Genomic DNA, 12,380 nt, shown 5'->3' on the forward strand with positions numbered 1-12,380 from the left:
TCAACACATTTGAGGTATTATTTTGAACTAGATTATCCCTTGAGAAGCTACTCTTTCCAACTCTTACTTGGACAAGGGTCTACTTTGGTAACTAACTAAACAAGCCATAAACTGATGAGGTCATTCCCTCAAGTCCCAACCCCTTATTTCACAACAAGAATTCCAGAGTGGTGATTTTAAGGGAAGTACAGCCACTCATTTTATTTGATCACCTTTTTGATTTCTTGGTTTGCCTTGAAGGTAGCTAGAAATCTGCTGTAAGCACAAAAGCTATCGAAGGACAAATCTCCCCCTCAGCACCCCCCCCCCCCCCCCCAGGACTCTGGTTGTGATGATACACTGGGGCCCGGACAAAGTAAGTGAAAGACACGATCTCTTACCTCTAGATCCCGTCTGTGCACAGTCCTCCCCGAAACACAGATTGATTCCTATCATCTTCTGGCATCGAAGAGGTGTGAGAATCTTGGAAGTTGCATATATGAGGAGATGATCACTTGCTAATTTCTCCTTTGCTTTTCATTACGTGGCTATGATTGGGAAGCAGGATTTGGGATGTTTGGATTGAAAATCCCTAGGAGGTGTTATGCATGCTCTCAGGCAGGGGAATTACTGTGATGGCCAAGAGAGCACCTGGAACAGGTTAGGCCTCTTGGCACACTTGGTCCGGGGGGAGTGGACATTCCAGGACAAGCTGAAGAGCCAAGAGGAACTGGGGCTTTTACATGAGTCATTCTGTCCCTATTCTCACTTTGGCCAAACATGGGAAGTGAGTTAGTGACATTTTCCTGGGTGGCATTTCCATTTCTAGGTTCTTGCTGACATTAGTCATAACTAATTAGGTGGGAACTGTTACAGTCTGAATAACAGAGGCCAAATTTACACTAACACAGTGAAATGGAAAGTTGAGAAAAAGTGAAATAAATTCAATTTCACATACTTCAGGCAATGGCTATTTATTTTTAGATGTAAAATATCTTCATTGAATGGACTCCTACCTAACCATTAGGACTGTAAAAGACCAAGTTAACATATTATGAGGTTTTGAAATAAGAAAGCATTATTTAATACCACAAACTGTTTTTATTGTCAATTTGATTTTTTTTTTTCAAATTTCCAAAGCTTTTCATCTTTTTACAAAGAAGTTGGGGAAATCTAACAGGGCAAATAAGAAAGCCCTGTGGGTAAAAGTGGCCATGTGCCACTGTGGCTTGTTTGATTAAAAATGGGTAATTAGCTCATAACCACTGGAAAACTGTGGAAACGTAGATGAAACACTAGAGACTCCAAATATATTTCTCCAAGTGATTGGAAAGTGTTCAACTAAGATTGACCAAAGAAAGTAAAAAAAAAAAAAAATGAATCTAACTTAACTTTTTAAGTGGGACAGAATGGCTACAGGAATAATTTATGGCCATAAAAAAATTAGCACTGTCTTTTCTGGCACAGACAGTGATCTGTCCCAGCCGTAGCAGTTGGATGCTTGCTCTATTTAAAAAAAAACAAAACTGTATAAAAAGAAAGACCTTTTCCATGGTGATTTCAGTGACTAGTTAGCACCCATAAGAACACTACGATGCCCTTTGATATTGGCATTCTTCTCTTTATATATATATTCATCTTATCAGAGGCTAATTACTTTGGTCACTCAAATAATAAATTGGGGCTGTCCCACTGCAAGCTCGGTTTGGCACCTGTACCTGTGAGCAGGCTGAAGGCTCAGTTGGAAGTGAAAGCAGCCAGGGGCAGGGAGTTCCTGGTTATACAGTAGGTAAGCCACCTTCTTCCAGCCTAGATGCCTTCTGCTGCTGCCTTTCTGCATCCTTTGAATCAAGATCAGACAGTCACAAACACATCACACCACTAATTCTGATTTCTTTTGCTTTCAGTACATTACACAGCCATGATTTGGATGCTAAATAAAACCTGAAAATAATCCATTATTTTGAGCATATTCTAACAGCTTTGGCAAGATGGGTTGCCACTCCCAGTAGGTGTGGGATTCAAAAACATCTCGTAATGTCTTGGATGGTTACCTTCCAGAGTTATAGACACCTTGCCCCTTAGACTAATGGAAAAATGGCTTTGGTGAGAGCTTAAGAAGCACAGTGTAGAATCAACACTTAAGTGCTAAGAGAGAAGCACTCTTTTATGAAATGGTTCATGTGGGTATAGATGTGCTGGTGTGCGGTCCCATCGATGCCATGATCTTTGTCAGTGTACCACTGGCAAAAAAAAAAAAGGAAAGCATAGCCATTATTACATATCCCCTACTACAAACTTAAAAATTAATCTCAGAACCACACTCCTTATTTCTTCCCATCCAGCTTGAGGGAGCAGTTCTGACCTTCTCTGACCTAGAGAAGCAGCGTGGCTCAGTGGAAAGAGCACGGGCTTTGGAGTCAGAGTTCATGGGTTCGAATCCCCGCTCGGCCACTTGTCAGCTGTGTGACTTTGGGCAAGTCACTTCACTTCTCGGTCCCTCAGTTACCTCATCTGTAAAATGGGGATTAAGACTGTGAGCCCCACGTGGGACAACCTGATTCCCCTGTGTCTAGCCCAGCGCTTAACAAATACCAACATTATTATTATTACCTTTCCTAGAACTGGCCCCGAAGTGATTAAATGAACTTTTTACAAGAAATGAAGCACAATTAGATCTACATATTTGTGCCATGAAGGTGGTGTCTCTCTTCCGAGGACTGAGCTATTTTCTTGTAAGCATTTTAGTTTACTTTTTAAATTTTCAGCTTGGTGGAAAATGCCCACCATACCAACCTGATAAAATACTATTTGCTTAAATAAATGTAAAAACACTGCTTTCAGCAATGAAAGAGGGACAGTTACCAATCAATAGTGCTTGATTGAATATTTTATGTTTCACAAAATCCCCAGGTTGTTGCAAAAATGAAAGAAAATACCACTTATTCCTAATATGTATGCTAAGAATTCAAATCGTACATTGTTATAATACAAAGCATTTGATGGGCATCTAGATCAAAGGAAAGATGTTAACAAGGGGTGGAAAAAAGATAGACACGTCTGGCTCAAATATGCAACAGACCTGAATGAATATGCAGAGAGAAACTCATTCATTCTCTCACTCACTATATACATGTACATTACTTACATCAATTTTTTTTAAATATGGAAAAGCCTAGTGCTGACAACACACAAACCCTCTATTTACAAACCGAATAATGGTGACTCTTGTTGTTTAACACAACACGGCACTCCCACCAAACTGAAAAGTGACAACTCACTCTGTCCATGGAGGTTTGAAGAGGAAACCAAGAGGCAGCTAAGTAATTACATACATTCCAAATAAAACACATGAGGGCAACCTCCAAAGAATCCTGAATATCTGCACCGCAGAGTCTGGGTAATTGTGCTGACCCACGGCTTTGGAGACTCCATTCTGTGCAACTAATTTGGCTTTGCTGCAGGTCAACTTTAGGTCACCGCAGACTACCCCTCTCAGTCCCTCTGTCCCCAGGAGTGGGTAAGGACAGCTTGCAGAATTTGTGGGAAGGGGCTTGGCCTTTTTTAGAGAAAATACACACCACCGTTTTTTCCCCGAGCACAATTATAGCGAATGCCCCAAACCCTACCATGGCCTGGAAATCCACCTCCGCATCCACTAGTGCTTTAGAGATCTGTGCTGCTTGCTGAAAATGAACATTATCTGGAAAAGAAAAGACAAAAAGAAGCAAGTGCTTTTGTCCACCTCTCAAAGCAATAAATGGGGAATTTGCAAAAATCACACGGGGCAGGGTTTGCAGTTGTAGGATTCGACAATCCCATTTACCAGAAGACAAGTGAGTTGTGGAAAGCAACACTGTTTTATTGAAGTAAATGTAACAGTCTTGCCCCCTCATGCATTTGTTTTGTCAGTAGTGAAATTGCAAACCTGTCTGTGATACTAAAAAGTCTAATTAACTGAAACTCACCATCTGCTGTTCCATGAATAAGGAGGTATTCAACTCGTTTAAAATTTTCAGCTCTGCTCATGACTGTTGATTTCTGGAATTGGAAAAAAGAATGTCATTATTCAAAAAAGGATCTGCCATAAACTGATTTTTCACTTCAGTTTACAAAATAAAATGTTTTCAGCTGGGGCCCCTTTTGATACAAAATACAGCAAGCCAACATTCAAGCGAGTTCCATCTCAATGCATGGCAAGGCACACAGCATGCTTTCTGTCCAGGAAGCATGGACACTAAAATGTGTAAAGCCACGGATTTTCAGCACAGAGTGTAGTAGGCATCTGTCACCTAGTCCCTGTGTGCACAGGCCCTGGAATAACTAGCTCCTGGGTAGGGACACATTCACCCGTGTACTTTATTGGTACCGGGCATAGTAACATATTAGCACTATATGTACCATGAGCATATGCTGCTGTTCAGCCAAAAAAAAAAGTGTATTACCATGGCAACTGTGCATCACATGGTACCATACATGCTACATTTCAAAGAGCCTGTACATAGCTTTTTCCACAACTCAACCTACTCTGCAATATGTCACGTGAACTTTGGTCCATATTGCTGTGCTCAGAGTGAAAAGCAGATATTACTTATTCTGGAAACAGATGTTTAAAACTTGGGGAAATGCACTGGCTGGGAAGAGAAATATACCAGGGGAAAGAAGGGCGCAGGAGAAAATGCCAAAAAAAAAAAAAAAAGAGAGCAAGAGGCCATTAAAGAACACTGTCCCTTAGGAAGAGAAATGGTTCATTGTAACAGAAGCAGAAGCAGAAGCAGAAGCATGCAACTAAGTTTCAGTTCAGCTGGGGCTTGACTTGAGGGTGTCAGTTGGTCAAGTCCACGTGGTCTGGAATAGAGAACAGAGGTCTTTGAGATTATTCTAGGCTAAAAAGGATTAGAGTATACTCTCTGCTGCTGTTCGGATAGGAGCCCAATTTTCCCTAGGCCTGGATGGATGTCAGCCTCAAAAATCTACCTGGGAATGTCTGGCCACAGTAACTGAGAATAAGTTCCAGATAGCACTTCTACAGAATTCTGGTTAAAAAGTGACTTGTCAGCATCCACGCCTTACGAGTGATATATCCTACGAATGGGCTCGGATCCACCACAGTTTGATAGCTGTATTAGAGGATGCAGAATACAAGAACACACTGTGTTCTACTCTTTAATTCAAGGTTGGAAGGTGCCTCTTGATGTCCTGTACTTTAGGTTCTTGCCTCAAGGCAGACTTTGCAGCACAAATCAGACCACTTAAATCCCATGCTGTAGTTCTCGTAAAATCCTCAGCAATCAAGTCCCCAAACTGTTCCCTTCTCCAACAGTGGTCAGCATCTTCCTATTGAAAATTCCTTCATCTCAAAGATAAATCACAGGAATCTAGCGTGGATTAAACTACTCTTAGGGACATTATCTCTTGACTAGCCAATTTCAACCACCCAGTTTAACCGGCTCTATAGATAGCCATCTTGGATTACATCAGAGGTAAATTTAATGTTACCTTAGTTTTCTTGGATTTGCTTCATTTCAAATCCATCACCGACTAATACAAAACATAAACTGTCACCTCTAGGGCAGACCGGATAAACCGCTTCAAAAACACCTGAACCAATCACGCTGAAGCTACATATTTGATTTCCTCAGTTTAAACACAATCGTCGTTCTAAAAACCAATCTTTGGTCTTAGAATGAATGGCAAGGCAATCTAGTTTTGGCCTTACCCACGGAATCCCCAACACTCCCTCAGGGGGTCCAGTAAAGTGAGAATTGCCCACGACCAGGGCTTCGTTAGGGCACCGGCTACCCAAAGTACCCTGCTCTGACCAAAGCCATTCTGGCTCAACCAGCCTTCCTGACTTCTAGATCCAGACTTGACCCAAATGCTGCCCTGCAGTGACAAAGAAGGGCTCAGCTCTCACTATGCCCTGACCAGATACCACAAATGGATGATTCGCATGCCCGTCTTGTCACAGCAATATGATGTAGAAAAAGAGAATTGATTCTCCAATAAATGCCGCACTTAGCCCAAAGCTCCTGGATAATGCAGGAGAAGGGAGAGAGAATAGATGGGAAAGAAATGACAAACATTGGTCCTTGGCAGAAGAGTCCCTGATAAATTCACACCCTTCAACTTAATAGAGATTTCATCCCAGAGCTGGGGTAAATATGGTGATAGCTACAGGAGGTACAGTTTTGCTGGGAGGACAGGGGTGGGACTAGAAGGGGTTGGTGTGAGAGAGAAGGATAGATCAGAAGTAGTGCTAGAAGAAGTGGAAAGAACACCAAGTGCATAAAGTACACGACAGATAGTGTGGTCCAGTAGCAAGAGCACAGGCCTGGGAGTCAGGAGACCTGGCTCTGCCACTTGTCTTTTTTGTGTTCTTGGGCAAGTCACATCGCCTCTGGGCCTCAGTCTCCTCACCTGTAAAATGGGGATTTAGACCTTATTCCCTCCAAGTTAGACTTTGAACCCCATTTGGCCAGGGACTGTCCTCACCTGATTTTCTTGTATCTACCCTAGGCCTTAGAATAGTACTTATACATAATAAGCCCTTGACAAAAAACTCAATTATTATTCACCAGCTATTGCAGCTCTAAGGTCTCTTGTGCTCTGTGGGCCTCATCCCCTTCCCCTCCTGGAGTCAGCCTCAGGAGCCCTAAACTGGGGACAACTCAGTTTTCCTTTCTGCTCTTCCAACTCCTAACCCAAGTGCCTCCTCCAGTGCCTTGAAGAAGCAGTGTGGCCTAGTAGATAGAGGACGGATGTGAGAGTTGGAAGGATGAGTTCTAATCCCAGCTCAGCCACTTGTCTGCTGTGTAACTTTGGGCAAGTCACCTCAGTTACTTCTCTGGGCCTCAGTTACGTCATCAGTAAAATGGGGATTAATACTGTGAACCCCATGTGAGTCATAGACTGTGTCCAACCTCATTAGTTTGAATCTACCCCAGCACTTAGTACAGTGCCTGGCACATAGTAAGCACTAAATACCATAAAAGAGTGCTATCTGGAAGGCATTGCTGTCAGGTGGAAGCTTCTCCTGGCTTGTCCATTCTCCTCTCGAGTAGAAAGCAGGACTCCACTGGGAGGCTCTCAGGCCCAGTGTCAGATCACTAGGGGTCTCAGGTCAGAAGTCCCATCTCCCCTTTCTGCCACAGTAAAAGAGGCAGTAAAAGCCGGTCGCTGCAAGACCCCGGGCAAAGAGAGTGCACCACCATGGCTCCAATTGCAACCATTGCAGTGGGCAATATCAACATCCAAAACAGTGACATAAAACCTGATAAACTACTGGGGTTTGGAATGACACCATTTCTGGCTTTTTTTTTAAAAAAAAATAGAATGCATGCAGGCTGAAAAGAGACAATTTTTTATAAACAAGTAAAACCCTGAGCCGGAGATAAATGTTGTGATGTACACACTGTAGCTGTGATGAACTAGACATGGTGAGAAATGCAACATACTGAGAAAAAGATGAAAACTGTGATAAAAGTGTCATGATGCAAATTGTTTTACATTAACAATATTACACTACAAAGAAAGACAAATATTCTAATGCAGAAGGGACAGATGAAACAAAAGGGCTCAGTCTGGTGGCAAAGTAAACTTTGCATTAGAAACAATAGGTTTCGACTGGTTCGGTGGTGGGTGCCGAGGGAGAGAAGGGAAAGCGTATGGGGGCAGAAACAGAATGAGGATGGTATCAAAGTGCTTCTCCCTAACTACAGAAAAAAACAAGCCCAACTCCCCACACTGACCTCTTCCTCGCAAGGGGTTTTTTGGCCATTGTGTCAGCCTGTGCTTTTCATCGGCTTTGTTCAATACCAACTCCAAGGATCTGTCCCCTAAGCTTAGTGGAGAGGATCATATTAATCCATTATCATATTAATCCAATAGATACAGTGTTATCTAAGTGGGAAAGGCAATAGTCAGGGCAAGTGTCAAGTGTGATGCCTCAAAAAGGCAGATTCCAAATCCTCGCAGAGGGCGGGGGAAGATACTGGTCAAAGAAGAGCCCCAAACTCCATGGGCTGAACTGAGATTAAGATACCTGTATTTCTCATATCTAGAGCAACTGGGAAAAAATCAACATTTCCCAAACGAAATAAGCCATTCGCGGGGTTAAAAGTTCATCACCAATGAGTTGGTGTCTCCCTTCCTGGCATGAAGAGGCTGATGCTGGTACCAGGCTCGGAAGGCAACTCCAGGGGAGCACTGGTGCCTGTGGCAGCCTGGCAGAGATGAATGGGAACACGCTGGTTCAGGGGCAATACCAATTTGACAGCATTCCCCCATGGAACTTTTTCCCAAAAAACTTGAGAACCACCTGGAGCTGCCTGTTGGATCTTGCTAGTTCATCAGCTACCTTCCGAGGAACTCTTGATCGATCAAACTGTGCCCAAGCTGAGGGGCAGAGAGCCCCTGCCCGCTCAGGCACCGCATTGCCACTTTCTCCCCAGTCCTCCCTGCGGCCCCTAGGAGGCCCACTTTGGCCACTGTCTTCTTGATTCTGGCTACTCTGCCAAGCAAATAAAGCCACCCTCTCTGTTCTGTCCAAAAGACAACATGGGTCTGAAACCTATTATCAGGACATTTCAGGAGGGCCATGGAAGGTTTTTATCAGGGCGGGCATTTTTATCAGGGCGGGCAGCCTCTTTCACTGGTTACTGACATTTCACACCCAGAATCAACCCAGCGTTCAGTATGAAAACAGATAACCAGGAGCCACCCTGAGAGGACCCCCCAGTTTACAGGTACAGCTGACACAACAAAAGTGACAGCAGGGAATGTTTCAGAATAAATAGTTTCACTCTCCAGTATGGGAAGGCTCTCTTGTTTATGCAAATTACTGGGGGTCTCAGAAAATTCGCTCTTCCAAACCAATTCTGCGGGGTGGGGGGAAGGGATGGGGGATTCAACCCCAGGCCTCACTGAGCATAACTGGCTTCTTTAAAGATCACACAGCAGTCAACATTTCATCAGCACTCAACAAACAAGTTAGGGTTTGGCTCAAATCTGAAGGTCTCTCTCCCTTTGGCATATTCTGGGATAATAGAACAAATGTCAAATCAGTACAAGATGGCATATTTACAAAATTGCACCCTGTTTTGCATAACCTAACGATGCAGCAGTTCTTAAGGATTGAACATTTCAAATCTGCTAGCAGAAGGTTGCCAAATCTATGACTGTTGCAAACACTTGCCAAAAGCCTATCAAATTCGGAGCGAATTACAAAATAAATCTTCACCCAGAAGGGGCTCCTTTCACTTGTAGCAGAGAACAGCCAGGCTGCCCTGGGCTCAGATGCTGCTCTCATGTTTCGGTTCAGATTTCAGCCCCCTCCTACTCCCCCACTACAGTGTCAGGCCCTAAAGTCCAGGGTCTCTAGTCCAGTCCTTGCCTTCTAGACCCATGGCTCTTCCTACTCCAGACTTATGGAGTGGCCTTCCTGCTGTCTGACCAGCTCTCTGGAAACCCAAATCTACCTGCTTTCAGCTGACTTTCTGCTCTTTCAAACTTTGCATCATCAGTCTTCCTGTTGCTGATGAAGTCACCCTCTCTGGGCAGAGGCACCTGTCCTTTAAAGCTGCTGTCACAGGACCCGAAATGGACTTGGCCTTTTCGATGGGCAGAATGTACCAAGCTCAAAACAGACCACGCCTCTTCCGTTTACTGCCTTCCAGACTGGTGGTCTTGAGGTAGAGTGGCCTAGTGGAAAGAACACTGGCCTGGGAGTCAGTGGACCTGGGTTCCACCACTTTTCTGCTGTGTAACCTTGGGCAAGTCACTTCACTTCTCTGTGCCTCAGTTCCCTCATCTGCAAAATGGGGATTCAATGCCCGTTCTCCCTCCTACTTAGACTGAGAGTCCCTTGTGGGACCTACCTCAGCGCTTAGTACAATTCTTGGCATATAGTAAGCTCTTAACAAATACCACAGTTATTGAGGTTGCTTCCCAGCATTCCCAAGCTAGGCCATATTCCTGGGAGCTACAATTCAGAGGATTCCTGTTTATTTCACCTGCCAGGAGGTGGTACCCCTCTTATTGCACTTCAAAGTGCCACCCAGCAGACCTGGCTTCACCTTGAGGCAGTATTTCAATAACAATGATATCAGATCAACAACAAAGTTCTGAAATGGAGCTCATCTCCATACTTTATGATAAGTATTCTAGCTCTTCTGAACCAGCCTGCTTCCTCTTTCGCTGCTTGGACAACCTCACTCCAGGCAAGGGTGTGACAGGGCCTCTAAACCCCTTTCCCTAAAGATGTCCAAAGTAAAGCGGTGCTCCTAACTCAAAGTGATCACACAAGACAGCGTCTCCATAGGCTGCGAGTCACTGCCCAGTATAGGTGACTGGCTGCCTTGGAGATTGGGCAACAACTTCTCTCCCAAAGACCTCATCCGAACGCTCTTCCCCAACTGCCCATGCTGGGAGAGCACCAGGATACGAACAAGCCTCCCAGAGGGGTTCAACCCTGGCAAAGTTGCCCATGAAGACACAGTCAAAGAGGAAGTGGAAATCGGCACTGATCTATGGTCCCCTTAAAGACACCAAAGACAATTTCCCTAACTTTTCCTCTTCAGGAATGCGGGAGGGAGGGGGCTCGTGAGAGTTAGAGAAGGAGAGCGCATGTGGAAAAAAAGAAGGGCGAGGGGGTCCAAAAGGCCAGCTGGGGTTGTGGGAGGCCAAGAACTCCCCTATGTATTCCTGCCAGCGTCAGTAGCACAGACTCACTAAAGCACGCCAGAATCATCCCGGCACCTGCAGTTCACCAACAGGGCCGATTTGGTTTTCAGAGTTTTCATCCTCAGAGCAAGCTCCTCGCTACAGTGGAAGCGACAATCCCATCCATAAAATCCCCCGCTTTAGGCTTGCCTCGCTATCGCCCTCCCGAATAACTCCTCCGAGTAACACATTGGGAACCTTTCGCTCCCGGGTACTGGCAGTTTTAACGTGTCCATTGCCAGCAGTGGATGTTGTGCCAAGAAAAGCCGACTCCTGGCGGGAAAGGATTAAACAGTCCTCTGGTGCCATCTGTGCAGTGAAGGGAGAGATGACTTTATGCACCCAGTGTGCTCATGTGACCATTTGCAGCAAGAAAGCGACTTCTATTTTCATGACTATCTAATGCAGCAACCACGCAAGAAGCGGAAGCTGCCCAGCCCAAGGGAAGTCTCTAGCAAAAGCCTGGAAGGGAAGGCCCAGGGAAGTGGCTAATGAGAACTAATGAAAAACAGTAATTTGTTAAGCATTATCCTAAGTGCTAGGGTAGATGCAATAAAGCTGATCGGGCACAGTTCCTTTCCTGCATGGAGTTCACAGTATAGGGGGGAGGGAGAGACAGTTACCCTAGCCTCATTTTATTGATGAAGGAATTGAGGCACAGAGATTGCAAATGCCCAGGGTCACGAAGCAGGCAAAAGGCACTGTCAGGATTAGAACCCAGGTTTGCTAACTCCGAGCCCTGTACTCTTTCCGCTAGATCACACTTCCCTTCACCCCATGGATCGCACCAGACAGAATCCAGAAAGAAAATCCCTCTCTGGAAACCTATATTCTAGGCTAAGGCATTGAGAGAAATGGGCAGGTTCTCACGTGATTCCCCAGTAATGACCATAAAGTCTGCTTCACCTCAGTGGATAAATTTCAGAGTCCTTGGGTGCACACCAAGGAGAGGCTTAGCTGTTGGAAGTCTATTTTCATGACCCCTCTCACCCCCATCCATAAATTTCTTTGATTCAAGATTCTTCCTGTCACAGTTGGCTCAATATTTTTATTCAAATGCATTACTGCATTTGCAAAACCTTGGGAGTAATCAGCAGGGTTAAGTAGAAACCTCACTTCCTTTCCCACCTTACAGCGGGGTATATTTCAAACCGAATTTCTAAGTGAATGAGAACACAAATGAATCTCATGCTCAGGTGAGGTCCAGGGAGCTTAAAGGGTCATTCTTCTTGGAATAGGGAAAACCCTAGGTCAAATATGCTTTTGTATCCATAATAACCCCTTACTATCACTACTCATAAATTCTTCAGAAACAATCACTACTTATGTAAGCAAACACCAAGAACATACTTAGGAACAATTCTACACTTACCTTATAAAGCAGAAGAACTGTCTTCCACTTTTCGCTTTGCTTTGAACCTCCTGCTTCAGTAGTCATAGAAAGGATGGGGAAATGTACATAAGATTAACACGATGAGGTTTATGCCTTTTCCATGTGGCATGGGTGTGGAAAAATGAACATGTAAAAATGCTTGCTTCCAATGGCTTTCCTGAGAATAGCTTTGAGGGGAATGTGCCTTGAAGGTCTAATAGTTTGACGTGCTTGGGTTCAGAACTTCTAAAACTGGTCCTGAGCAAAGCAGCTTTCAATCTACAACACCCATACTGGTAAATTCTAG

At 44.4% G+C, this 12,380-nt stretch overlaps 1 protein-coding gene across 1 annotated transcript in view; it reads right to left on the reverse strand.

The window, feature by feature from the left end:
- Window positions 1-937: 937 nt before the first annotated feature.
- The window catches only part of DPP4 (dipeptidyl peptidase 4), a 69,466-nt gene continuing 58,023 nt past the window's right edge, over window positions 938-12,380 (reverse strand). Inside the window, 3 exon segments of the mRNA XM_029072243.1 lie at window positions 938-2,222; window positions 3,609-3,682; window positions 3,948-4,020. Coding sequence (XP_028928076.1) covers window positions 2,121-2,222; window positions 3,609-3,682; window positions 3,948-4,020 — 249 coding nt within the window. The 3' untranslated portion in view covers window positions 938-2,120.

Source organism: Ornithorhynchus anatinus, chromosome 9 (assembly GCF_004115215.2).
Source record: "Ornithorhynchus anatinus isolate Pmale09 chromosome 9, mOrnAna1.pri.v4, whole genome shotgun sequence".
Lineage (NCBI taxonomy): Eukaryota > Metazoa > Chordata > Mammalia > Monotremata > Ornithorhynchidae > Ornithorhynchus > Ornithorhynchus anatinus.